A 27,919-nucleotide genomic window follows, 5' to 3' on the forward strand; every position below is an offset into this window, starting at 1 on the left:
TTTTTTTTAACTAAGAGAGCTGGTTTTTCTGAGGGAAAAAATGTACAAAATGAGTTCTGACACTTAAAGAGAAAGTGTGTAAAAACGTGTTGTTGTTTTTTCACCGTTCATTAAAAAAAAATGTTGCATCACATCAATGTAATTTTTTTGATTTAATTGTAGGTGAAGTAATGGCTAATTATATCATAGGGTACCCTATGGGAGGCTGCCATGTTTTGCCCCCAACTTTCTGCTACGATACCCAAAGGAGACAAACTTAGCGAACACAGTTCATCAACATGACGACTACAGCACGTGTAACAAATGCTCTGCACTTACTGCAGGGAGCACAAGAAGTCATACGGGATGACATTTTGCTTGCACTTTTGTTTCAAACCCTTTAATGTTGGGTTAGGAGTTAGCACAGTGGAGCTTTTATATACATGCATTGGAAAAAATCCATTCACATATCCATTTACTGAACCGCTGTATCCTCAACAATACACTATATTCACAGCATGTGGTTTGCATGTACACATTAGATGCCGTAGGGTACATTTTACTGTAAAAAGACTAGAATTGGAGCCAGTCCAAACAGAGTGAAATTTAAACTTGGAGGAGAGTAAAATATTATAAATTGGAAGCAAGATTTATTTGGGGGGGGAAAAAAAAGTACATTTGCCAAGGAGAGTTTTTGAATAAATTTTACTAGCAAAGTCTTAGTTTATTTTTAAAATAGTGTCACTCAAGGATTGAGGAACTAAACCGCAACCGTCATGAGCCATGCCACTCGTTCTGTGAGTTTGTAAATCACTGGTGTCCCCAAAAAGGAGAGCCCAAATGTTTGGGCTTTCTTTGGGGGTTACGAGTTCTCTGCCTGATATCAGTTAACGGTATCCTTAACATGAAGGGGAGCAGCAATATACTGACTGAAGTTTGCAGGTTTATTCCTCAACTGGAGTGTTCTAAAAAAACAAAAAAAGAATAAACTAACACTGTTTACTCGAAAATGTTCCTCAAAAACTGTCCTTGTAAAACTTATGTAAAATTTTGCAGTGATTTTTTTTTTTTTTTTTGTAAATTATCACTCCATTTTTTTTTCAGTGCACTAAAATGGGAGCAAATCTTTAGAATGGATCAAAATCTCTCCACTCAGATTACACGAGGCTCTCGCCGGTGTAAAATGTGGGTAACTTATGTTTCCATCAAATGAAAGTTGATTTTAACCATTTGGAAGACTAGGAATCAATTTCTTTGAATAAAATTTACTCTGAATATTTTTTGAGTAAAATGTCCTCTCTGAAATGTACTGCGTTCTCTGCCATAAACATCACAACTAACAAATTGCAATCTCGACTCACAGCGCCTCTTTGATCAACTCGATCAAATATTTTTTGTTCTGTCCCTCTGTGTAGCCACGCGCAGCAGTTTGAGAGCCTGCCCGAAAGTAAATTATTGCAATCATTGACGTACTGCATTAAGACTGCGCTCAGAAAATACAAAAAAAAAAAAAAAAAAGCTCCATGACAAGGGCAACTTTCAGAAAGCTATCAAATGTATTTACATGTGTTTTACAATGTTATCAGTACCTGTGGCGTATTTTATAACTGCATGCAAACTTGAACCGCGTTTCATCTTCCTCGTGCGCTTGACTTCGGACAGCCAATGAAGCGCGTAATTGGACAAGGTCGGATTCATCGGGGGAATGCCAACATTTTAGGCGAGTATCTGGCGTGAAGGTGCATAAATGGCGGTCTTAAGTTTACGGCAGAATCCGCGCAGCCAGAAAAGCGCACAACCGCTCCTGCCCTGAACCGTGTGCAACATTTCGATCTACATGCTGATATTACAACAGTGTGTGTTGTTCACATATGCATTTATGTATGCTGCAACAGACCTGCGTGTGCGCGCAAGCATGCTAGGCTCATAAATGGTTCATTGACTCTGAATTACACATTTACTGTGCGTCGGGCGGATTCAAAGATTTGCATCTCGAGATGCCGCAGTTGCAGAATGCTGGAGAGGGTAACGCGTGTGAAGCCTTTTGAGTCTTTCGTCTTGTTCTGTTCATTGTTCTGTCTTAAAGTACATCATAAGGCTGGAGTTTCACATTCATTTCCTGTTGCTAATTTTGGTGATCTTGTCATTAGTCTCAGCACTTGCCGAGCTTGGTAGTTTCGATGTCAAATGTTTCCCTTGACATGCGCGGGTATAATTTTGTGTCACCTGGTCCCCTAACCTGCTGTTGAATAAGGAAACGCTTATCATTGAATCCTGACGTTGTAATATGTAACCCTTGAGGGACAGACACACTACTTGCACAGATGCGAGCATGCACACTTGTCAGCAGCTATGTGCTTCCAGCTGCTCCAGTCGCGACCATGCCATAATCCGATGAGAGCGAGAGAGAAAGAGAAGTAGCGAGAGTCAGAGAGGGGAAATAGCAAGGATGAATTATGAATCATGTCGAGAGATGGGCTTTGCAGCAACAGAGAGTTTTAACATTTAATGGATTTTTTTTTTTTTTTTGCCAGTGCAGCAGTAAGAGCTTGAAGATGGATGAACGCGTGCACGTTGTCGCATGTTCAAATGTTGCTGTAACTTGATGTTCGATTTCTCTCTGCGTATAATTGCATAAATTGGCCACATAAGAGAAACAGAGATGAGGAATAGTGAAACAACGCTGTAACATTTCAAAGTCGTATGTTGGGGTGAAAAAAGTGCCGCTCTGTTGTATGAGCTTTTTATATTCCCATGGTGCTGTTCATGCATTCATTTGTCTATTTTTGTCTCTCTCTCTCTCTCTCTCTCTCTCTCTATCACACACACACACACACACACACACAGACACACACACACACATACACTGACACACTCACGTGCGCATCCTGCTGTCAGAGGCAGCAGCACCAGCAGGGAGAAGAACTATTCTTGAACAAATGCATATACTCACTTGAGGGAAGATAGACAGTCAGTCAGCGTTCATAGCATGGAGATGTATCAAACTGCGTGTGTTGCTAAGGTGGGTTGGGTGTGAACAAGAAGCAGTGAAGCGGCAATGGGGCTTATTCACAACACTGCCGCGAACGCTCTCCCCTGATAACTGCCTATCGTATTAGTATTTCATGAGCACAAATGAGATTGATCTTCAGTATTAACTGTTGTATGAGAAAGGGGGTGTGGTGGCACAGAAAATGAGGAGGGGGAGGAAACGAAAAGAGACCAGCGTCCCGACGAACAAAACTGAGGCATGAGGAGGAATCAGCATTCAGCAACGTGGTTGAGTCAGGCTGCGGCTCAGCCTTCCTTTTTGATACAAAAGTCAAGCTGCTGAGAGAGCTCACTGTATCGTTGACGGCAGTCTTGGGGGTGTTTGGGGTGGGCGGTCTCTGCTTTGCGCTCACGTGGAGACCTGTGGCTGAGAACGGCCATCCTCAACTGCTGCTGCTACTTCAGCATCAGTCAGCCTGTCAGATGCAGGAAGCTCCTCTGCGAATAGCGAGCCCGAAAGCGCTGCGTGGAGCGGGAATGAGCACAGGGGGAGGAGATCACTTAGATCAGCGAGAAGCCGAGCAGCTCACTGTTGCTCGGGCAGAGAGGAGTGAGAGAACTGCCTCTGCCCTGCTAGGCTGCGGGAAGTACCGGGATCGGGTCCATCTGTTTGGCCCTTGGAGTTTCTCATCAACAGCGACTAAGTGGAGAGGTCATTAATGATTTCTCTATCTCTCTGCCGCTGCTTTGCAGGAGTGGTGCCTGCCAAGAGGAGTCCGAAGCTGGTGGTGAGTATGACCAAAAAAAAAAAAAAAAACAGCATGCTTTGAGACTGTGTGCGTGTGTGCATGCGCCTGAGTGAGATGTTCTATTTAAAGAACAAAAGACGCAAAGATATGGGATGACATCAAACTATTTCCCGCCTGCTCCGCATCAATAGCTTCCCATTTCTTCTTTGTCCTGTCACCACCACTCCTCTTCACTTGTTCTTCCTCAGTCAGACACTGTGCTTCTTTCTTTGATCCATTTCCTTCAGCGATAATGCCTCCGTTTCCTGTCCGCTGCTGTCCGATCGCTATTTAAGCAAAGTGCTGTTTGAATAGTTCAGCAGTGGCCAGCTCCTCAGCCCCCCCCCCCCTACTAAGGGAGGATTGGAGATAGGTGTGATGCAAAGAGAAAGGGTTGCTGGGAACACCCAAAAGTCAATGTCGGCGTAGGTGCAAGATTAGGCCACGAAATAAATGTTGACTTATATATTTTTTTTTGTCAACACCAAATACAATCGGCCATCTTTTGTACCAATACTCGCATTGCCCCGAACAAACGCATGCGCGCGCACACACACACACACACACACACACACACACACACACACACACACGGCCTTGCTTTAGAAGAGTTGGAGGCGGCGAGTGTAGGCACTTTTCTATAAGCGATGGTGTCCAAGTTAAGTCTCTCTCAAGCGCCAGCTCATTTAGGGCGCATTGTGGGCCTTTGGTCTGAAAACAGTTTTTCAGAGCGGACAATGAATTCTTACGCGTGGGGGGCAAATATTTGGCCAAGTTTGAAAGCACTCAGCTCACTTGGCATCACTAGCAGATGGTTGTGCCTGTGCTACTTTGACAGAATGCGACATGTTCACAACGCCAATGTCGGGCAGAGGTCTTTGCATCTCCAAAACCACTGCTTATCAGGAAATATGAAAAAAACCTCCACCTTGCTTGAGTTACCAAACGTTTACGTTGGTATTATTCCTTGTAATGCTTTCCTATAGTGGTGCGCATCAACACAACACCTCTCAAGAATCATGTTCAGGTGCTCATTTAAAATATGGTTACAAGAAAATCAAAAATATTTGATGTTGGCATTGATTACGTTATGGATACGTCACCTCTGCCAGTCGTGCCCATCGAAGTCGCTACTTGTTGGCCGTGTTCCAGACAAGATAAAAGGCTTTAATACTTACAAGATAATAGCAGTGGTTATGTCATCTTCCAAAACTTCAAAGGTATGAGATGAAGGCAAAAAAAAGAGAAAAAAAAGAGCTTGTATAATAGTCAGTGACGGGCAGTGAATTTCTGACCTCGGCCTTCCGTGGAGATTTAAGTGACCTAATCTATCACCATCATGTCACAAAATGCTATACAAAAAGGCGCTATTCAGTAACTATGCGTGGCATTAAAGAATAGACATCTGCATTTTTTGAGGATAATACCCCTTTTACTAAAGCAAGAAACACAGTTGCTCTCAGGTATTTTCAACACTTTAGAGATGTTCAGATAATCACTGTTCTTGCCCTTCCTTCTTAAAATTCTTCTCTTATCTTTGCTGCAGCCTTAGTGACTGCAATAGATTTACACCTAGATTAAAAAAAAAAAATTGGCATGAAAAGACGGAGGGGGCGAGGTTGCTGATTAAATCCCCCGCCCCCCTTCCAACCCATGACGATGGAATGAGAGGGCAACAAAGAGGAAGTGGACAAGGAATAGAAAGACAAACAGTTTGACCATCAACGAGTCCCCATTTTTTTCATTTTACCTCAAACTTTAGATTACTGTCACCTGAAAGCATCCCGAGAAAGCCACAACAAAGGTGTCACCTTGAGACGTGCAAGGTGAGCGGTGGGGTCAGTTCCCACAGTTTAATGGACGGAAAGTCACCTCATCACTCTCGATTGGGATTAAAAAGGCCCCTGTCCCGCCCCTCTTCCGGATATTTGGATTAGGATTATTTTTCAATGGGTGTTAGCTACTGTGGTCACATGGCACAGATGACGACAGGGCGCCGCTAGCATTGCCCGACTGTCATTTTGTATTTGTTTCCCATTGAGGCAGCGCCACAGACTCACTCCTCCCCTCTGCGCTATGCCAGGGAAATGTCACGCTGCCTGCGCCATCACAACAGCCATTCTAGTTAGGAATCTAAATAGATGCTCCGAATAAACTCCCATGTGCCATAGAGCGGCTCCGCTGTCTCAACTCGTCAGGCATGTAGTCAGGCTTCAAACGAAAGACACTTCCCTGCCTTGTTTTCAAGCCTTGGTCTCATGCGCACGGGAGAATGTGCCAATATCTTTTGATTCTAGAAGGAATATTAATTAGAATAAGTCATTTAATTCAAACAAAGCTTTCCTTGATAAAACACAGATAAGTAACAAGCCATCCCGACTTTCATGAACGCTCAATCGGCATCCAAAGAAATGCATTCATAAAAGTGAACAATGACTGTCAGCACAGGATTAAATCAACGAGAGTTGTTCATGTCAGACTATTCAACATTTCAAAATGGATGCCACAGGACACACTTTCACAGGACAAGTCATCTCTCAGCCAAACAGAAGAGATGAGAATACTCAAAAGAAGTTACACTTGAGGACAATAAAAGAAAAGTCTGTCATACGGTTAAATTATACGATTAATATAATGATTTACGTTTACGTAACTTAAAAACACACACACACACACACACACACACACACACATACACACGCTACGTTCATTCTTTTCTGGCATCAAGCTTTTCTTATTTCAATGAAACCCATTTCAAGGGAATCAAAAAGATTAGAAAATTTCAGTAACCATGGTATCGACTCAACAGGAATCTTGTTCTTTTGACATCATTCCGTACAATTAAGCTGTTACAATGAAGCCGACCTTGTTTTTGCAAGAGACGGATTCATTGGAAATAGATTGTCCACTTCAGCATTTCATCTGTTTTTGTCTTGCAACCATGGAAACCAAGTTTTTTTCACTGCAAACCTTCTGAGGGAGAGCTGCAAAAGGCTGATGCTACAAAAGAGACAACCTCGAATGTTGCCACATTTCCCCACCGCTGTATCCCCACTCTGAAAGTGATGCACTAAACACTTTGCCCTCTGCCCACTAGCCTCTCTCTGTCTCTCTTTCTCCCTCTCTTTCTCATACATTCAGCACCAGTTAGAAAGGAAGGATAGCCAGAGCAGCTCTCAGCACAGCGTGTGCAGCCATCGCAGCACACACGCGGACTCTCCCAGCCACCCGCCCTCTGCAATGCCCGGTGAGGCTGTGGTGCCCACTCCCGCTGCCCCCAATCAGCCACTGCCGGGCTTGCCGCCTCAGGACCCCCCAGATGGCACCCTCACCCTCCAGAAGAAGCCGGATCCCTTTAAGATCTGGGCTCAGTCAAGGAGCATGTACGAGAGCAGACGTGAGTAGCGCAGAGTGTAAATTGTAAATATTTATGCGACTTAAACGCAATATTAAAGATGGATGCGTGATCCATCGCAGAGTGCGTGAATTACACAGGCACTTGTGTGAACACTCTTGGGGGGGGTTTGTGTACGTGTATGTGTGTCCTATGCGCTGCTATTGAGATCACGGGCAACCACTAGCATGGTGCCATCGGTGATGTAAACAAATGTTTCACAACAACGAATATCAGCCTAGGAGAAAGGAATACACACATTTGCAAGTGCAGGACACCAAAATAAATATACGTGCGGTGAGACAAATACTACGGTATTCTGCATGATCAATATGTAGCTCCACATGGTCATTTATGAGCTTGAAGTCCATTTTGGGATTGCAGAGCCAGAGACAAAGGTCCTGGCCTTCACCGTTTTTAGCCTCATTGGTTCTGTGATTAGTAATCTCCCATCCACCTCCATTTGATACGATCGCGTTATTCACTCAGCACCTCATCCATCACAGCCTTGCCGCGTTATCTCGTTGCTTGTTGCCAGTAGATGTGAGCTCTCCATCGTGTAGTGCAGGGGTAGTGAATAATCATGGCTGCTTGTGGAATCTAGGACTGCTGCTGATTAAATATTAACTGGGCCCAGAAAGGCCTGCTTTAAGCTGCGGCTGATTAGGATACAGTATGTGTTTGATAACCCCGGGAGGAGATCCAGAGTCATATGGTGAGGATGAGAAACACGCCAGAACAAGAAAGAGTCAAAAGATTGTCAAAGAGGCCTTATTCTGTCTTGTGTTCATAGTATTCATAGTATTCAAACTGAAGCATGACTTTAGTTTGAAGACAATTTAGAATTTACCCGCAAAAAAAAAAAAAAAAAGTGAAATTTCGTGGAGATGTGAGAAAACGGCGAGAATGACAAATGTGTTCTTCCAGGAAAAAAAGTTGGGGATTTTTGATGGAGCACAACTGCATTCAAAGACAAAAGGCACCCCCTAACCACTTTTTTGTTATTGTTTGACATTATGGTCTGATCCGTCAAGCTTCAAGAACCGATGATGGTTGTCTATGAGTTAGGAACTCTTTGAACAGCAGCCTCTGCCGTTCAACTTACTGAACCTTGAGTCCAAGGTCATCGAAAGGTTAATCACGAGCTGCAGTATTCCGATTAATTCTGAGCAACAGAACAGAGCCAGTCACTTCACCCACACTAACATGATGCGGCAGCAACGCAGACAACAGGAAATCGTCCTCTTATGGACTAAGCAGACTGACGCCGAATCCCAAATGCGCCCTCCTTCCCTCACTCTGCTGTGTGGTCAGTGGAGCCTTACAATCTGCCCTTGTATGGAAATTGTGATTAGCGATCTGTCAGAGCGCACATCTGCGACTGCAAATGTGACAGGGTCACGGCCAGCGAGTTTGCATCCTCATTTGTGGGCTCTTGCTCAATGAGGCGAGGAGCAGCTGTTGATCCTGCCCGCCCCTCAATCCAAAGCAGACAGGCTTTGTTGATCAATAATTGCACAAACGACCGTGGATGTGCGTTAATTAAACAAAATGGGTGTCAGACGCTATCAATTGGAGCTAAATGCGCTCCGTGATTACTGTAAAGGCTAATCCATCAGTGGAGGGTGTGGCAGACGTCTTTTGGGCACATTTTCACAATTGCTTTCTCTTCGTATTTTAGTGCCAGATTGCCAGGAGCAGGACATTTTCCTTTGGCGAAAGGATACAGGCTTCGGTTTCCGTATTCTTGGGGGAAATGAGCCCGGGGAGCCTGTAAGTATCCATTTACTTTTGAGTCTGGTCAGTCGTGGTCGGTACATTCACTGGTTAGCTCAAATTGGGGGAGCGCAAAGTCCAGTTTTGTCTTTTTGTTTATGCCAGAGTGAGTGCTTGGGTGCTTGTTTCCATCAAAATGACGGAAGCACACACGTTCTCCAAGGAGGCTGCAAAGCACATGGTTGGAAATGTATCAGACTCATTTCAAATCAGAGGATGTTCAAGGTTTGCGTCTTTCCAATAAGAGACGGTTCAATCCATATCTCGATACGTGGGGTGCGATACGATTCAAGGACGGTTCCATGTGAAACGATTCGATTTGGTTCAATTCAAAATGGTACGGCTCAGTTTGAGATGCTGCGATGCAATCAATGAGTTTCTTGTTTTTATTTTTGAACGTCAGTCCTGTAAATGTAGCGTTTCTTTCAAACACACGTTTCTCTGATTAAAAAAACAAAACGATTCAATACATATCTGGATCTATTCAAGTTGAACAATGCACTCATGTCGTTTATTGTAAATCCAAACCGTTTTAAATCATTTTTTGTAACCCCCCCTCAAAGATGCACTGCATGAACTCAAGTGTTACGCCATACTTTAAAACCCATTGATTCCCATTAGATTTGTGGGTGTAAATTCTCTCCATTTCTTGGTACGTCTTCTTTTATTCATCATTTCATAAATAGCAGACATTATTTAGGCTTTTTTTCCATGTTGGCATGATTGTCCCCGAGTGCTAGTGTTCCCAATCATGGACACACATACCCCTCTGGCAGTCCTTGTAAAATGGTGGGGCGGGCCCAACCCCCCCTGGGGGAACGCACGTGACCAGGGACGTACAAAAATTAAGTGTAATTGCACATCCACTCCAGTCGGTGGCAGTGGCACTTTGCTTTAGTTATTTCTTTTCAATTTAGGCAAGTTGATGGACTTCAAATCTTTTGTGACAGACAAAAAAAAAAAGTTATTCTTGGTTGTACATTTATCTACATTTCTTTTTCTTTGTTTTCTTTAATGTTCGGGATACAATGTTAGGCAGATATATACTTACATGTTTTTATAGACGATACAATTTATAGTCACCGCTGAGACTTGGGGGGGCACGAAATGTCTTCTTCTTGGCGGTGGCGTAACAGAAAATAATTGAGACACACTGCCTAAGGGGTATGTGAGCACATTGCAGGGGGTACGTGGAAACATGTAATCATTTATTTCTCAGATCAAAAATCTGTGGCACAGCCGGGCCAGACTCACAGCAACCACGTGTCAACTGAAACATCTCATTAAAGCTTAGATGACTGATGAATAGAAAGTAAAACTGATATAGTGGATCCGATTTTTTTTTCAGTGTTTTGCACTTGTTGTTTTAAATTTAAATGTCTGTTTAAAAAGGGGCTCACTCATAATAGATCCAGGAAGGTTAATTCTTTATATTGATTCATATTTTTCATCTAATTTTCAAGGCAAATATTTGTATTTGCAAATACAATACAATACAATACAAATTATTTGTATTAAAGCATATTTTGTTTCTATGCTTTTGGAGACTGCTACTTAAAACTTGACTCGGCAGTTTGTTGTGAAAATAGACTTAACAATCCACAGAGTATGCAAAACATTATGAAGTGCAATTCATCAATGGATCTCCTGCTTGTTGCAGATCTACATCGGTCACATAGTGAAGTATGGCGCCGCCGACGAGGACGGACGCCTGCGTTCAGGTGACGAGCTAATCTGTGTGGACGGCACAGCAGTGGTGGGCAAGTCTCATCAGTTGGTGGTGCAGCTGATGCAGCAGGCCGCCAAACAAGGCCATGTCAACCTTACGGTCAGACGGAAGACCCCCGGATACCCAGGTGAGCCTACACTAGTCAGGCTAACCCCACGATATTCTGCCAAATCCTGCAATAATCTGCGAGTAGTTGACATCCCCCTAAAAACGGGTTTGTAATTACGGAAAGATGTCACAATATGGTCGCAAAACATTCGTTGGAGATTTCCATTTACATTGTTACATTGAGTGTCGTTTGAAACAACGCAGACAAAAAGTAACAATGTTCAACAGCAAATTTGGAAAAGAGATTTAAAAAAAGGTCTACTTTTTTCTAAAAAAAAAAAATATGATTTTTAGGTGTATTCCTTTTAGATTTTGCCAGTGACGTTTCAGGAAAAAAAAACATCCACCTGTTGCTGAACATAACAATAAATATTACGATATTTATGACTATATTACATATATTATGAAAATCTGCTGTGTGAAAAATGAGGGCAGATTCTCAAAACTTTACTTGCATCTCTCATTTAAAAAAAAAAATAGTAACAATTTTTTTGACCAGTGTAATCAGCAAAGCCTCAACACCATCTATCTAGCATGTTCACAATCATGAACCCATGAGACTTCGCCATTTTCAGTGGTCACGTGATTCAACACAAACAAACCGACGTGACATGGGCAAACAAATATACCCACTAGCACTTTACTAAAAACGGTTTACCGGATGTCATTAAACGTATATCTTTGGGTATTTACGCAGTAATTAACTGTTGGGAAATACAGGAAAATTCGAACTGTAAATACGGTGTCATGTCTTTTGAGCACTCTTTTCCTCATCACCAGTGTCAAAAGGGGAAGGCGACGTTCCGCCGTCGCCAGCCTCTTCCCACCACAGCAGCACCCAAGCACCCAGCCTGACGGAAGGCAAGCGGACCCCACAAGGAAGCCAGAACTCTCTCAACACGGTCAGCTCGGGCAGCGGGTCCACCAGCGGCATAGGCAGCGGCGGAGGAGGCGGCAGCGGGAGCGCCGTGGTTCCCGCCTCTCTGCAGCCTTACGACGTGGAAATCCAACGTGGAGAAAACGAAGGCTTCGGTTTTGTCATTGTGTCCTCTGTTTCCAGGCCCGATGCGGGCACTACCTTTGGTGAGCGAATGTGAGCTCGTGATGACGCAAATAACTTCAAAAAGTGTCATAATTTCAGTTGATTTTAATCTGCCTTAACGGTTTGGCATCTCTCTGAAAATCATTACTTTTCTCTGTGATTCATCATCCTTATGCACCAGTTACTTCAAAGCTGCGATATTTGGGTCTCGGAGCTATTTTTTTTTTTTTTTTTTTTTTCCAGAGGCTTGGCTGCTTAATTCAGCAAAGAGGCAGCGAGCACATTTGTACCACTGAGTCGTACTCGCCACCAAGTTGCCTTCCCCCGGGAATAGCATGAGGTGGCGTTTTGACCGGGGTTCGCTTAACACCAAGGTCACAAACCTGCTATCGGGAGCTTAGGGATTTAGAAATCACTTCATGAGCAGCGCTCATTCCAACAGGATCAGGCCGGCCGCGGCTTTATCGTAAACATCATCACGGCTGATGCCGACCTCACAGCTGCGTTCACTTAACGGCTGTAAACAGCAAAATTGCACCTATCAAAAGTTGCTCTGCGAGTGATGAGCTATTGTAGATGTTCTCCTCCAACACGTTTGATATGATTTACCCCCTGAGTAATGGATCCGTGTCCCCAATGTCATGCCAAGGTCTCTTGTATAGCCATAAAAATGATGTAGTGCGACTTGTCTGCAAAACACTTGAATGGGTGTTTGGCGCATTGACTGATCCCACGGGATGATGATGTTACTTACCAAAAAGGCAATGCGCACGTTACTTATTGTGACAGCTATGTGTGTGTGTGTGTGTGTGTGTGTGTGTGTGTGTGTGTGTGTGTGTGCGCGCGCGCGCGCGTGCGTGCGCGTGTGCGCGCGCGCACACACGAAACAAGCCTGTCTTAATACCGCCAAAGACTTTGAGGCTTTCGGTTTTGCTGTTTTCTCACACGGCTGATTGCTGTAGGGAACATCAGATGAACGAACTTTCATGTGCTGCGCTTTAAACATTCCCACTGGAGTTGTAGGGCCCAAGTTGAGATATAAAAATAACTTTTATTTTTAAAAACATGAACAAATATGGTAGTCGACTGGTTCGCACCTCCGCTTCTCAGTGCAGAGTTGCAGGGTTCGATTCCGGCTCCGACCTTCCTGTGTGAAGTTTGATCTCCCCTTACCTGCGTGGGTCTTCTCCGGGTACTCCGGTTTCCTCCCACATTCCAAAACCAGGCATGGCAGGAACACTCTAAATTGTCCCTAGGTGTGATTGTGAGCGCGAATGGTTGGTCTCTGTGTGCTCCAGCATGCCCGCAACCCTCGTGAGGATAAGAAGATTAGAAAATGGATGGGTGGATGAACAAATATATTTTATGAGGAGTTCTTCAGACCAGCGAATAACAGTGAAGCTTTAGGTGATTCAATCACCTGCATAGCTTGCAACCGGCCCTCACTCCCCCATCCTCCACCCTCTCTCACCTTGTGACCTGGGTTTGGTGGTGTGTTTAGCAGATGGGTTATTAAATCCTGCGTACCTGTCACATCCCGTAAGGCCTTGTATCTCGTTATCTGGGCAGAGTGACAGGATACAAGTGTGTTTTTTTTCAATCGAGACAGAGGAAGGGGAGCGGAGGGCTGTAATCAATTTTGGTGTCATGAAGAAGAATGCTAGCCGGATGGAGGATTGTGAGATTAGGGGAAGAAATGAAGGGGTGAGGTGCAGTGAGATAGTCGCGATGACAGAAGATCCTCGGGGTCGATTTGCAGTTTCTGCACCATGTTGATTGCTGTCACTCAGATCAAGATAATTGCTGTTCCTCTCATGCTTGACCTTTGTACTTTGGCTGCATACAGTCTGTCACCTGTGGAACCTCCACTTTAGAAATGCGCACGTTTTTGGGGAGGCACTCGGGAGCCCAAAGCCGACTTCTTTTGGCCTTGGTACACAGCGATAAATCTTGCGGTTTCATCGATCCTGGGAGGGCCCGTGGCCGTCATGGTGCTATGACGAGAGTATCAGAGTGAAGCCTCTGATGGCTTGCGTCGCTGCCATTTGCTTGATCGTGCCTTGATTTATACATCGGATTTTAACATCAGACAAAATGCTTGCCTGTCAATCACAAATGTTGCTGTTATATTAATTTGCATGTGAAGGGATTTCAATCTGTTGAACTGACCGTGGGTATCGCTAAATTGGGGTAAGATAATTAGGGATGATTAATAGTTTTACTGTCTCCTCCTTTCCCTTCTCTTTTTCCCTTCTCTTTTTCCCAAATCAATATGATCAATCAACCACTTGACACCCAAACGAACGTGTTGTGGACACAAAAGCTGGAAACGCTTGTGTGGCCATGCCCCACAAAATAGGGCGCATCATCGAAGGCAGCCCAGCAGACCGCTGCGGTAAGCTGAAGGTCGGCGATCGGATATTGGCCGTCAATAACTGCTCCATCACCAACAAGTCCCACTCGGACATCGTCAACCTGATCAAGGAAGCCGGAAACACGGTCTCGCTCAGGATCATCCCCGGTGATGGTAAGACTTTGGCTCGAAGCTTCTCGTGGCCGTCTCACAATGCAGCAGCGCATGACTTATTCATGGTTGGTGGGTTGGAAAGGGCACTCCTGCTTCTCTAAACTGGCGAGAGCACTTTTCATCCCGCCGCGAACGCTGAGATCTCACGATGGGCCTGATTTACTAAAAGGTTTGCGCATGCAGAAACAGGCAAAAACATGTGGAAGCTGGTCGACTAACTGGATGCAACCAGAAACGCATCTGCCGAGCGCTCAACAAAAATGATTGCGACATATTTGGAAACGCCATTTTTTTCGCTTTTGATTGATCTCAGGCAGGGGTGGCCAACCGGTCAGAGGCTCGAGCCACAATTTTTGCTGTGTTACTGCAGAAAGTCCCATCATACACATGGGCACACATAAATTGCCCTCGTCCTGTTTTCGTTTTGAGTTTTTGGAGCAACTGGCTGTACTTTTCTGCCTGACCTTTCAAAGCGAGCAACTTTTGCTTGCCAAGTTCTGTCCCCTTGGAAATTCCTAGTTGATGTAAGCATGGAATGAACGGAAGTGGCGCTAAAGGTTTGTAGCTGTGAAATGTTCTAATGAAGCCCGACATAAATGGCCATTACGTTCAACAATTGCATGAAAGTAGTACAAAATCAGGCCCGATGAGTTCGCCCAGCAGCATCTGTTCAACTTCTCTCCTGGGTGCTTGCGATGTATTTTGCTCTTGGGTTGCCAGTTTGCAAGGATTAAAAAGAGAAATTTTTCCTCTCTCCCATCTTAAATGAGGAAATAATGTCAGCAATTATAGCACAAGCGCAGAGCGTCGACATTGGTCACATTTAGTGGGGCTCGTTTCTATGCATTTTAGAAACTATTTCGTATTTATTCATGACATGTTGTATGTATGATCCTCCCCAGAGTCTTCCAATGCTTCTCTGCTGACCAATGCTGAGAAGATCGCTACTATAACCACCACACACACTCCTCAACAGTCCAAAGAGTCTCGGTCGGTGCACATGCAATATTGATCGAAGGAGCTATTTTTTCCCCCTTCTACATACTGAACACTGTGTTCTCGTGTGTTTTTGAAGGAACACTTCCAAGTCGAAAGGAGTTCCTCCTCCTCCACCTACACAAACTGTACAGGTGAGAATACATACTTCAGTTATCAAGTGTTATATTAGTGCAACAAAAAGTGTAATATACATATACATAATAATATTATATATAATGTATATTAATAATGTCTCACCCAAAAAGACGGCCCACAAAAAAAAAAAAAAAAAAAATCTGTTTCTGCGCGTCCTGGTAACAAATGGGCTGCGGCTTAGTACCAGTCCGCAGACCGGTGATTGGGGGCCACGCATATGGCCCCGGCAGAGTCCAATGAACTTCTTCCGCCGGGCCAGACTCCAGAGTCGGCGTCAGTGCTTGGGGGCACTTCCTGCCACTTAATACATTTTTGGTATTCATTCGCTAATTCACGAATCCATCTCTTGTAGCAGCAACACATGCAAGTGGGCCGTTATTAACACACTGCAAAGCTTTCTCTATCTCGCTTGTTTTGTCTGTGGTGAGTGTGAGATGCAGTGGAATCCATGTCGACCGCCTCCAAGTTTTTCACACCGTATGTACTGTCAACTTTAGTTGCATTTAGGTTTCTTACCTGCATTTTTGTTGACAGTTCAAAAATCTCGACGGTCATGAATGGCAGTCGCAGCCTTTCATGTTTGCTCCATCTCCCTCAACCACGTGGTCTCACAACCATCCCATTTTTTCCATGGTGGCCTGAAACCGGGTTGCTTTGGCCGCCAGCAACATAACCGAATGTAACCGAATGATTTGCACCCTGCTCATACTGTGCCATCATGATTCTATTCATCATTCATGCATTCACTGGCATTGCAATCACTGACATTTGGCAAGTTTAGCGGGATGATGGTGGATTATTCCTGGGTGTTGATGCGGTGTATTGTGCGTTTTATACTTCACTCTTTTTTTTTTCTTCTTTGTCATTCGCAGGACAATGAGTTCTACTCGGTGGACCTTGAACGCGACAGCAAAGGTTTTGGTTTTAGCCTGAGGGGAGGGCGGGAATACAACATGGACCTATATGTGTTGAGACTAGCTGAGGACGGAGCTGCTGTCCGGAATGGCAAAATGCGGGTATGAAACGTCTTCAAAGTGAGCCTATCGTTACTCATGTCATTGCTCACAAAGAGAATTTTGCTCTTTTCTAGGTGGGAGACGAAATCTTGGAGATTAATGGCGAGAGCACAAAGAACATGAAGCATTCGCGTGCCATTGAACTGATCAAGAACGGCGGGCGATGGGCACGGCTTGTTCTGAAACGTGGGGATGGATCTGTACCCGAGTATGGTAGGTTTACATTTTCGTATTCTTTGCTCGGGTTGTTGTGCTACAATATCGAGATCGTAATGATCACCACAAATTGGAAGCTGTTACCGGTAATTGTGAACCATGTCCTACATGAGTTGGAAGAGTTTTCTTCTGGCGTCTCATTATTTTTGTCACTATTTATATAGCGCACTTCATACACACATTTAAAGGCAAAATACAATATTTAAGGGGGAAGTCTGCACAAACATTTTCTTGACAATAATATGTTCTATGTTCCTCCACGAGTCTAAACAGGGCATTCTCATCAATATTGTGTTTGTGGAATTAGAGTGAAGCAGGAAAATCCACCATTTCTTATCCATGTCAAAGAGCGGCCGTTTTGCCACGTTCCGTCGACTGAAAATGACATCGCAGTTGCCCGGGGCTCAGGGAACGACCAGTCGTGGCTCTGCTTCAGAAAGCAAGTGAAAGCATAAAGTGGCAAAATGGCCGGCCCGAGATGGACAACGACAGGTGGATTTTACGACTTAACTCAGATTACACAAACGTAATATTAAACAGAATGCCGTGTTTTGACTAATGGGACTATATAGAGCTAATGTCAAGATGGGAGGTTGATTTCCACATTAAAAGCAAACAATAAGACTTTTAAAATTGAGGAGAGTTCAAGACATTTATGAAATGAAATGCCGTTTACTAAAATCACTAATAGAACGCACAACGCACGAGCGTGATTTTGAAAATGTGATGATAGAAATGCACGTGAAAAATGCTAATTGAGTCTGCTGATATCAGTCAGAACTCGACTGCTTTTATTTTCCCTCAGCATTTCTTTAAAGCATTCAGCAACCCAGGCGTTCAATGACTTATGAACCAGCAGCATAATTTTGAAATCTATTCTACTGATTGGGAGTCAGTGTAAAGTCTTTAGGACTCAAGTAATACATTCTGATCTCTTTGGTCGAGTAAGAACCCGAGCTGCAACATTCTAAATGCGCTGCAGCTGTTTGATGCTGAAGGAGTCCGGTCAGAAGACCGTGACTCTATTTTTTATTTCTGTACGTGGTTTGAGAAAACCCATTTTTTTCCCCCCCACCGATGTTCATTCAATTGTTGTTGAATTAGAAGACTGGGTTGTCAGCAAATCAGCCTCAATGAAGCAATGTTGGCCACAGAAATTCCTTTCCAAAAGCTGTCGCTTCTCCTGATGGGTTGTGCCTGTCCCTCTGTCATTTTTCTCAGGTTTAATGTTGGAATGCACTGTATTTCTCCCCTTCTTTGATACAGTATAAAGTGTTCCAGTGCTTTTCGGGGTATACTGTCTCTTGGGATGAAATGTAAAACTGCCTCTTGTCTGTTTTATTTGTTTTCTCCTCTCCTCTCCTTCTCCCTCTCTCTGTTTCTCTGACCTATCTCTTGTTGCTGGGCTCTTCCTCCTCTCTCCAGCGATGATGGCTCCTCATCTCGCTGTTGGTACAATGAGAAATGACAAGATGGGAGAGCCCTGTTTCTACCTAATGGGCCAAAATCAGACCACGGTTTGTAGCCAGAAGTCTGCCATGATCCACTCCCCCCCCCTCCCCCCTGCCCTCTGGTCATCTTTCTCTTTTGATTCTTTCCCCACCCCTTCATCCGCTCCCCCCGACCTGCATCCTTCTTTGTTTGTACGTGACAAAATGAACAAGCTTTCTGTCTTGTCGTGCCTGAATCCAACTTTCCACATCAGTTTATGTACACATGTGCAAAGGACCAGGACTAACATAATGCCACCAGTCATCAAATGCCGCTGCCATAGCAACCTGGCTAATTTTTCAAAATCCCCTTGATTTCTTTCTTCTGTTACTTCGTTGGTCCCAACGATACACATCAGCATATTGTTTTGAATGCTTTCTCAGGCGCCTGCGTTGTCATTGATAACCCCGCCCCACACTTGCCGATGTTCACCTGCTCTTGTTGCTGAAATCACCTCGTGTTTCACCTGCAGCCTTGGAGGCAAAATGTACTGAAGCCACGTGTCACTTCAGTGCAACCTCCAAGTCTATTTGTGAGGAAGATTGTTGTGCATCAGTGTGAACCATAACTGCAAACATATGCTACATACAACTGAGTATGCATGAGCCGCTTTGAATCCCCGCCCAGTGATTCTGTCACGTCACCTCAGTTTAAAGTATGTGCACATAGGATGTCTATCACTCTTTTTTAACCATCTTTTGTCGTTGTCGTCGTCGTTGTTGTGGCTCTCTCTTTCAGACGGCAGCAATGACGGGTACCCTCCCACACTCGGGGCACAAAACACTACGGAAGTGAGAACGCTGCCACCCAACAGCCGATATCACACCTCATTGGATTCCAGTTATCCACCAGACCTTCACACACCATCACGCCAGGAGGAGGCTGGGCGTGGGCGAGACAGGAACAGGAACAGGGACGGGGCCGGGTCAGATCGGATGGACTACCAAGCCCGACAGTTTAACCCTCACCTTCACCACACCTGGAATAACAATCACCGTCACAGTAACCCCAGACAGCCGTCTCCAGACAACAGTAACGGTGGCAGTGGCAACAAGAAGATCCGTGGGCGCAAGGTCAAAAAGTCTGAGTCCGAAAGCGGCATCTCTAAGCTCCTAAAGACTCTGAGGAAAGACACCGCGGGGAAGAAGGCCGCAGCAGCGCAGGAACTCAGGGGCCAAGGACTCTCAAACAGCAGCTCGACTTTGGACGGGAGGTTTCGCGTGCAGCGCCGTGGCTCCCTCGATCGCTCACCGACGCGAAAGCGCACCTCCTCCCCCGATCGTAGGCGGGCCAAGTCGATGGACCGCAGGGCAGAGCGAGCGCACCGGGATGGCACGCCTGAGAGCGAGTACGACGACGGGGGCTTCCTCACCGTCACCCCTGAGCGCAAATTCTACGAGAGAAGGCTCCTCAAGGACTCCCAGATGAGCGGGCGAGTCAGGGAAGCCGCCACCCCTGAGCGCTCCAACAACAACGGTGTCGATTCCTCGTCCCTTCCCGGGGGCGGCACTTATGAGCGAGCCACCAAGAACGGCAACCTGATGAGAGACTCTTCCTCCGAGCAATATCGGATCAACGGAACACCAGAGAGACGGTATAGAGCGGAGCGGGATTCTTCCCCTGACAGCAACTACAGCCGGGACGAGCAGAACTATGCAGCAGCACCCAGGCTCAAAGACTACTACGGCATGATGAAGAACAATGCTGCACACAACAATGCTGCATACAAGAACACAGGCCACAACAATAACACAGTTTGCCAAAGCCCAAAGCAGCTCCCTGAGCCCAAGAGAAAGTTGTACACAGAAAGCCCCAAAGACCTCAGCATCTAGAGCGGCGCGGACTCTCCCCTACACGCTTTGTGTATCTTCCACTGAAATTGGACCGATGAAGGCCCGAAGAGCCAACCGGTTTATTGATTGATTTAACTTGTCCCGATCCCATCCAGAGATTCCTAAAACAGCAGGAGTACAATCCCATCGGCTTACACTGGTTGTTTTGTCATTGTTACGTTGCTCATAACAGGTTGTTGTATTATAATAGAAGTATTGTATGTGCCTGCATATGAAATTGGTGATTTTGCTTTTTTTGTCTGCATTGCTGAAGCTAAATGTTTTGTTCCCTCCCACCTACGATGTGAGACAAGCTTCCAGTTGTGCTTTTTTTCAACTTTTTACTTTAATGAACAAATGATAGCACAAATCGCCAATGGCTTACAAGAACTGTGGGGGGGAAACAACAAAAAACATTGGGTCATGTTCAAAAATGAAGAACTGGAGATAAAGTAGTAGTGCTGAATTTATAAATAATTTATTTCTTTCACGCGTCTGTTTTTATTTAACATGGCACATATCCCGAGTGAGCTTGCTTAAATCCTAAAGATGTCTGTTGGAAAAGCATGCTTATTGAGTTCTGTGTTCTTAAAACTAAGAAATCAGAAAAGGAGGGAAAAATGTTGACACGTCCTAAACAATGAACATTCTAAAGTTTAAAGCCTCCGCAAATGATCCCCGCCACAAGCAAAAATGAGAGAATGGATGAAAAAAATTGTATGAACCATTTGCAAGATGCACACGCGAATTAAAGTTGAGCTCCACCACTTTTTCAAATGAGCGCGTTGCTATGCACCAATCGACATACAATAGGCTCTGTGACCTCATAGTACGTGTGGTCCTGTCCCTGGCTGCCACCTCCTAACTCCACACACAAGCAGCTGACGCGCTTCATTGGTGACATGTGCAGAAGGTGCTACATATTCTTACAAAAAATATGAAAATCAAAGGAAAAAACACCGAACCTAAATTTGCTTCCAAAGTCTTCCGTTCTAGCAACATGACTTGGCCAGCATGAGCTATACTAGCCTCCCCCCTGAAGAAAAATGCCCCACCTGCCCACAAACGTGGTAGATATTACAAACACTACTTCAAAGTAGCCATTGCATGTTATTTGAATACAATTCCAGAATATAATCACAAACCCCTTCTAGATGAGAACACATGAGTTGATTGTCACTCAAGCATTTACACTTTGACCGAGATCCTGCACAGTTCTTACGATAAGACTCCTCGTACAGGAGACCGCCAATCTGCCGTGCTGAGCCACACTGTCACCCCACTGGAATCTGACTGCTGCTTAATAACGTATTTTGTGACTGTTTTTTTCTTTTGTTGTTGTTGTTGTTGTTTCACAGCAAACGCATAGGCTACTGAGAGGCACACTCGTCTGACACACTGGCTTAGCTTTGACACGAGGGCAGGACTGAAGTCAAGTTCACCCTCTTTCTCAAAAGGAGATGGCAATTCACCAAAAATGAATCCAAACCCGTTCTCAAGAAGGTAGAGCTCTTGGTTTGGCCACCCGGCAGGATGGACCTCTCAAAGATCACTTTGAAAATGATTTTGTACTCTTGGCCGGCGGGCGCACGTGCGTGAGCTGTCGTCAGCTAGCGTCTCATCTGCCGTGTTGTCAGCTCGTGATGCCGTTTATCACCTTTGCCACAACAAACTTGCAGGAGATCAGAATGCAGTGTGCGTGGGTGGTCGACTCTAAAACTTCCACAAGACAGGGCCGCTTCCCATGTTGCCGCCTTGAGTTGACTTTGGTTCCAGGTTAGCAACGTTCGATTATTTGTGGTTCTAGTTTTCGGCTAAAATATGATTATATGCTAAAATACGTGACCGCTGTTGTCCATCATGGTACTACAAAAAAAAATTTAAAAATCTGATGTTCACCTCTTGGCCATCTCCTGTATAGATTTTTCCTATGTGACTATTGGGAACCTGCGGAAGAATTCAAAATGTTGCCTTTTTCATGTACAAAAGAGAAATTTATGATGAGCCTCAGCAATGAGGAATGTGATAGTGTTTTTATCTCTGAATGGACCTGATGATTTATGGGATCTTTGTTGATTTACTCTGGATCAGGTATGTAAAGACCTTTTCGAATGAAAGACGAATTGGTCAAGCTGTTTGTTCGTTTGAATCTCTCGATGGTTAGCCTGCCTTTGTATTATAAAGCACTTGTATGCAGTCTGTGTTCTTCAAGCATTATTTCTTGCAATGTGCTCCAGACTGTGTGTGTTGATAAGAGCAGTAAATGTATATGGGCTGTTTTTTTTTTTTGTTTTGTTTTATAAATCTATGCATACATAAATATTACATTGTTCATAGCTTTATTTGATCCATGAAGCTATACATAGCATTAGTCGAAGTACAAGTAGATGTTGATTTATCCAGCTTCTTTCCTTGAGATGGATTACACTGTATATGTAGCTATCAAAAGAAGTCTGTGAATGCTATTTTTATTATCAAAATAAAGTTTTCCATACAAATTGATAGAGCAATCTTCATAGTTTTGTTCTGCTAATTTCACACAGTTATCTTTCCGGAGACACGGTTGTTTTGCCAGTCAGAATACCAGGATCACACTTTAATATGCACAGACCTACTTTTCTCCTGAAGACTGACACTTGCTAAATGTGTTTCAGATTTACTCGCGTATAACATCTTTCATCAGCTTATAAAAACATCCTGTGGAAAGATGAGACATGAGCTGTCAGCCGCCGTCTTTGAACAACTTAAACTCATTTATTGGACCCCCCCCCCCCCCCCCCCCCCCCCCCCCACATTAAACCACATGCTTTCCCGTAGCGCTTGTTTCAGACAACATAAATCCTGCTTGTGTCATTTTTCTAATACTTGCCATACAGTTCACACATTTGACAAATGTATAAAATAATTACTGCACACTCTGACCAAGGTACCTCTGCTCTTAATTGGATTAATTTTGTTTGGACTTCATCTTGCTGATCTTTATTGTTTTGTAAGAGCACAAATAACATTCTTTAAAGGGGCTGGATATGTTCTATAGTCAATTAAAAAAAAAAAAAAAAAAAAAAAAAAACACGGGGCAGATCTGTATTCCAGGCCAGATACATTTTCATGGTGGTTGCCTTGGCAACACATGAAGGTCATAATGCTCCAGCATGGCGCTCTTTCAAACAAGGAACTTGAATCAGAATCACATCGCTAACTGCTAGTTAGACTTGGCCATTATTTGGAGGCATTTTATCCGAAAAGGACTTGATATTTTTTTCCAGTTATTTTAGTCATTTTGTCCTGAAAGTCTTTATTTGGTGTCACCTTTACTTCAACAACATCAATATTCGTCATGATAGGTGGTGTTGAGTCATGCAATGTATTATGACTAACGATAAATAATCCCCCGGCCAGAACAAGTTCTAAATCCAAAGTGACCCGTGAGTGTGCTAAGATGCAACTCCAAATGTGTGTGACGTACACGCCTATAATTGATGTGCACTTCGTGCCCTTGTAAGGTAGAAATTGACTCTGTAGATCAATGTATTCGGAATATGGCATTCCCATTTATTCCTTTCAACAATAAACTACATCATCATTTCTGTGATCCATTCCAATAGTAAGTAAAACATAAACGTGTTGAGTCATTTGCAAAGTGCGTTTTATTTTACGTTGCCTTGATTACATGCCTCTACATTCAAAGATAAGCCGGTATCGTATAGGATCCAACTGTTAAAGATTCAAATCGATTTCCCTCAATCTAAGGGAAACAATCTCATAGATAGTAGCATTGGATATTGTGTACAAATTGGAACAACTCTGTAACTGCTGATCTTTCCTGCAACTGTCTTTAGGTTGAACCAACTTGTTTGTCAAAATACAAAAAAGGAAGTTGTTTAAGTAGACGGTAGCCTTCAGTCGTGTCCTGTGGGGGAGTCGAACTCTTCTTCTTGGACAGCAGACCGCGTTGCTCTGGCTTGACCCTTTTACGCAGGAGAGACGGAGCTGGAAGAAACAGACGAGGCCTCGGTTTTGGAGGCAGTGGTGGAAGCGCCCTCCTCCTCTTCGAAGGGATTCTTCCCGCAGCACATGGTGGTGATCATGCAGTGGCGGAACTGCTTGTTCATGCAGATGTAGATCAGTGGGTTGTAGATGGAGGAGCTCTTGGCAAAGAACGCCGGGATGGTCATGAAGACGGGTCCAAACTCGGAGCCCTGATGTGTGAAAATCCACCAGGCCACGCCAGCGTAGGGCAACCAACATACCAGGAAGGCAATCACCATGAGCACAACCATGCGGGTGACTTCCCTCTCAGCCCTCTGGGTGGTCTCGGACTCTTGCTGAGCGGCGGCGGCCTCTTTGACGGCGCAGAGCAAACGGCCGTAGCAGAAGAACACGATGGTCAGCGGAGTGAGGAAGTGGCAGACGAACATGTAGACCACAAAGGACTCGTTGTTGAAACCCTCGGCCCGGGTGTAATAGTCGACCCCGCAGGAGCACTGCATGCCCTCTGGGATGTAACGGGACCAGCCGACGAGGGGAGGCACGGCGCAAGCACAAGCCATGAGCCAGGTGAAGGCCAAGCCCATGATGGCGTGGTTCTCTCCAAAACGGAAGTTGCTGATGGGCTTGCAGACCACCACCCACCTCTCAATAGCCAGAACCACCAGGGACCAGAGGGCGATTTCACCACCGAGGGTAGCAAAGAATCCTTCCAGATTGCAGCCCAGACGCCCGAGCACAAAGTAGCCGTGCATGGAGGTGTACATGGTGGTGGTGAATCCTCCAAACACCATGAAGAGGTTCGCCACCGCCAGATTCAGCAGGATGTAGTTTAGAGGGGTCCGCAGCTTCTTGTGCTCGATGGTGACGTAGAGGGTGAGGAAGTTGATGGGGAAGCCGAGCAGGATGAGCAAGAACATGTAGGCACCCAGAGCGGCGTAGGCTGCCGGGTTGACAAGGTAGTACTGAGGGTATTCGTAAGGACTCCGGACAATGCCGGTGGTGTTAACCATGGGGATATAGAAATAAGGTCCCTCCGTGCCGTTCATGGTTGCAGCTGGCGGTCGCGATCAGCCCTTCACCGGTGTTTCTTCTGGCTGTTGCGGGAACGTGACGGAGAGAGACCTTGCAACAATCGGACCGCGGTGGCGACGGTCGGCCTTTTAAAAGGCGCACTTTGGATTAACACTTTCCAAATCCGTCAGCACAAAGTGATTTAGGCCACGTTTAATATCTAATCCAGCCATCCCTGCAAACAGAACTGACCACTCATCAATATATTAAGGAATTAATTACACTTGCTCGGAGCTGTTCAACACCACTTTCAAACAAATGCAACACACATTTTGCACAGCAAGAGCCATTTATCATGTCAAACACAACTTCTATACATTTGTACTTTTTTGGTTTCTTTGCGTTTTAACCTCCTCAAGTAAATATTGGTTGTTTGGTTGCTCAAACTCTGAATCGAAGTATCTGCTTTCACTTTCAGATGAACTTATCAAGATGTGTCCCTGCCTTCTATTGGGTAAAACTCCACATATCAAGTTCATTCCATTTAACCAAAAGCAGAGAAATACGGTGGAGAAATTCAATCCAGAAAGTTTGACTAAAACTGAATCGTAAAGCAGCCAAAGTAATATTTCCTATCCATCCATCCATTTCCTCAACTACTTCATCCTCACAAGGGTCACGGGCGTGCTGTAGCCTATCCCAGCTGTCTTCCAGCAGTAGGCTGCAAGCCAGTCACAGGGCACACATAGAAAAACCACCATTTGCGCTCAAAATCGCAACTAGAGAGAATTTAGGGTATTCCTTTAACCTGCCATGCGTGTTTTTGGAAGGAAACCGGTCCTGAAGAGCCCTCATCCAGCTTGTTTTCGATGTTGAACACATAATTCAAATAACCAGGAACATTGTCGTGATTCTCAGAGCTTGATGATGAGCTGATCTTTGCATCTAAACCAGGTTCTAAAAGTGCTCTTGAGGACTGGACTTGGGAAGCCATGCAGTAGACCATTTAACACACATTTTTTTCCTTTATTAAAGAGATGACTTGGAGTTCTTTCTTGGATTCTTTTGTGTTCCTCTCTTTCTTTATTAATTGGCCAGCACTCAGAACTTTCTGTCGTATTGTGTGAAAAAAAAAAAGTTCAACAGATGACAGGGGGTACTCCACAGTTCAAGCTTTTATTAACATCTCAAGGAAATAAACCTACCCGGTCTGTTCGGCATCACTCAAGCAAGTTGGGGCAACATTGCAGAACACGTCCTGTTATTAGGCCTTTAAGAGCCACCGCACACGCACGGTGCGACCAGACCAAATTTGGAATGGATCATCGTCAAAAATTTTTTTTTTTAAATACGGTGTTGGCCACGCACACCCACACAAAGGCAAACTGCCAACCTTTCTGGCATATATTGTACTGTACCACTTTCATTAAACCATAAAACCCTAGCGTGATGGTCAAGGAAGAAGTGGGTTGCTACAGAGAGGGAGAGAGAGTGAGAATAAAAAGGAGAATGTTTTAAAAGGCTGCCTCACTCCCGTTGACTTGAATGCACTTGAGACGCTACAGACAGTATATCACTCACGTGTATTTTTCTGAATGTAATTTTTGTGCGCAGAATGTAGCAGCTTTTTAAATGGGCCTATAAATATAGCCTTTTATGTTGGTACAGGCTCAAGTGTTGGTTGTATATAGAGCACAGGCTGAGTGGTGAAGCGTCTAAGCTGTTGAAGAGCTCAGCACTTTCCTAATGGGTGTTGTATTAAAAAGATTTGGGGCTTATGGATGTGTTACTCTCATAGGCCTGTCACGGATTTAACGTTGTACCGGGTCATTCTCACTCAGTGGCATGTTGCCATCTTCAGCCTCATTACAATTTTGTTTCTTTCTGCTGCTTTTTTCTACCTCTATGACTTGTGTCATGATTTCTGTCAGGGTTAGGCTCAAGGCCAGCAGCATCGCGGGGAAGGGGGTTGTGTGGTTGCCGTCGGCTGACCCGTGGGAAACATTCTGGTCCAATCTGACACTCGGCTGAGGAAAACAGTCATTGCTTTGCCTTATCACTGTACTGGTCGGGGATGGGACATGGAAAATGTTGATTGCACTCCTCCTAAAACACGCAAAAATGTATCAGTCACACTTATTACACTCGCATTTCCGCCTCTCGGCAATTTCGTCTTCAGTGAATCGAGCAGGCGTGGTCCGTGGTGGGAGGGTGAGGTACACACAGAGAGAGAACCCACACAGGCATAAGGAGAGCGGCCGTCTGTGCTCATTTTAATGTACCTGATTGGTGAAGAGTTAGAGGAAAATGCAGATAAAGATTTTGCAAAACAGTATACTGTTGTGTTAGCCAGCACACTTCCTAAACCCATAACAATCTCTACGAACAATTCCAGTCTGGTTTCTGTCCCCGTCACAGCACTGAATCAGCCCTCTTAAAAATCACCAATGACCTCCTTATGGCAGCAGACGTCGGTTTAATCTCAATACTCATTCTCCTTGATCTGAGTGCAGCTTTTGATACCATTTCTCACCCCATCCTCCTATATAGACTCTCCACCGTAGGCATCACTCACACCCCCTTACACTGGTTTCACTCGTATCTCTCCGGGCGTTCTCAGTTCATCAAACTCAATTCCTTCACTTCACAGTCCCTCCCTGTCTCTTCCGGTGTGCCCCAAGGCTCTGTCTTGGGACCCCTCCTCTTCAGTATTTACCTTCTCCCCCTTGGCAATATTTTCCGTAAATTTGGTATACACTATCATTGCTTCGCGGATGACACCCAGCTCTACCTCTCCAGCAAACCCGACGCATCCCTCCCACCCTCCTCCCTCTCACACTGCCTTTCAGAAATTAAATCTTGGTTCACACATAACTTCCTCAAACTTAACAGTGA

At 44.7% G+C, this 27,919-nt stretch overlaps 2 protein-coding genes across 15 annotated transcripts in view; one reads left to right on the top strand and one right to left on the bottom strand.

Annotated features, from left to right (window-relative positions):
* Positions 1–22,525, top strand: part of LOC109528440 (membrane-associated guanylate kinase, WW and PDZ domain-containing protein 1) — an 80,390-nt gene extending 57,865 nt beyond the window's left edge. For 11 of the 14 annotated variants that reach the window (XM_019891008.1, XM_019891010.1, XM_019891009.1 and 8 more), the window contains 11 exons: positions 3,724–3,758; positions 6,900–7,155; positions 8,834–8,925; positions 10,589–10,784; positions 11,546–11,848; positions 14,131–14,334; positions 15,237–15,324; positions 15,410–15,464; positions 16,341–16,484; positions 16,559–16,697; positions 18,930–22,525. In XM_019891008.1, coding sequence (XP_019746567.1) covers positions 3,724–3,758; positions 6,900–7,155; positions 8,834–8,925; positions 10,589–10,784; positions 11,546–11,848; positions 14,131–14,334; positions 15,237–15,324; positions 15,410–15,464; positions 16,341–16,484; positions 16,559–16,697; positions 18,930–20,023 — 2,606 coding nt within the window. In that variant the 3' untranslated portion in view covers positions 20,024–22,525. Of the gene's footprint in view, positions 1–3,723; positions 3,759–6,899; positions 7,156–8,833; positions 8,926–10,588; positions 10,785–11,545; positions 11,849–14,130; positions 14,335–15,236; positions 15,325–15,409; positions 15,465–16,340; positions 16,485–16,558; positions 16,698–18,125; positions 18,218–18,929 lie in introns of all 14 variants that reach the window. The other 3 variants (XM_019891021.1, XM_019891022.1, XM_019891011.1) reach the window with 2 other exon arrangements.
* Positions 22,526–23,546: 1,021 nt separating this feature from the next.
* Positions 23,547–25,159, bottom strand: LOC109528234 (rhodopsin). Its single transcript, XM_019890602.1, has one exon. It carries the CDS (start codon positions 25,057–25,059, stop codon positions 23,995–23,997), a length of 1,065 nt encoding a protein of 354 aa, XP_019746161.1. The 5' UTR covers positions 25,060–25,159; the 3' UTR covers positions 23,547–23,994.
* Between the last annotated feature and the right edge of the window lie 2,760 nt (positions 25,160–27,919).

This window comes from Hippocampus comes, unplaced genomic scaffold (assembly GCF_001891065.2).
Source record: "Hippocampus comes isolate QL1 unplaced genomic scaffold, H_comes_QL1_v1.1 scaffold174, whole genome shotgun sequence".
NCBI lineage: Eukaryota > Metazoa > Chordata > Actinopteri > Syngnathiformes > Syngnathidae > Hippocampus > Hippocampus comes.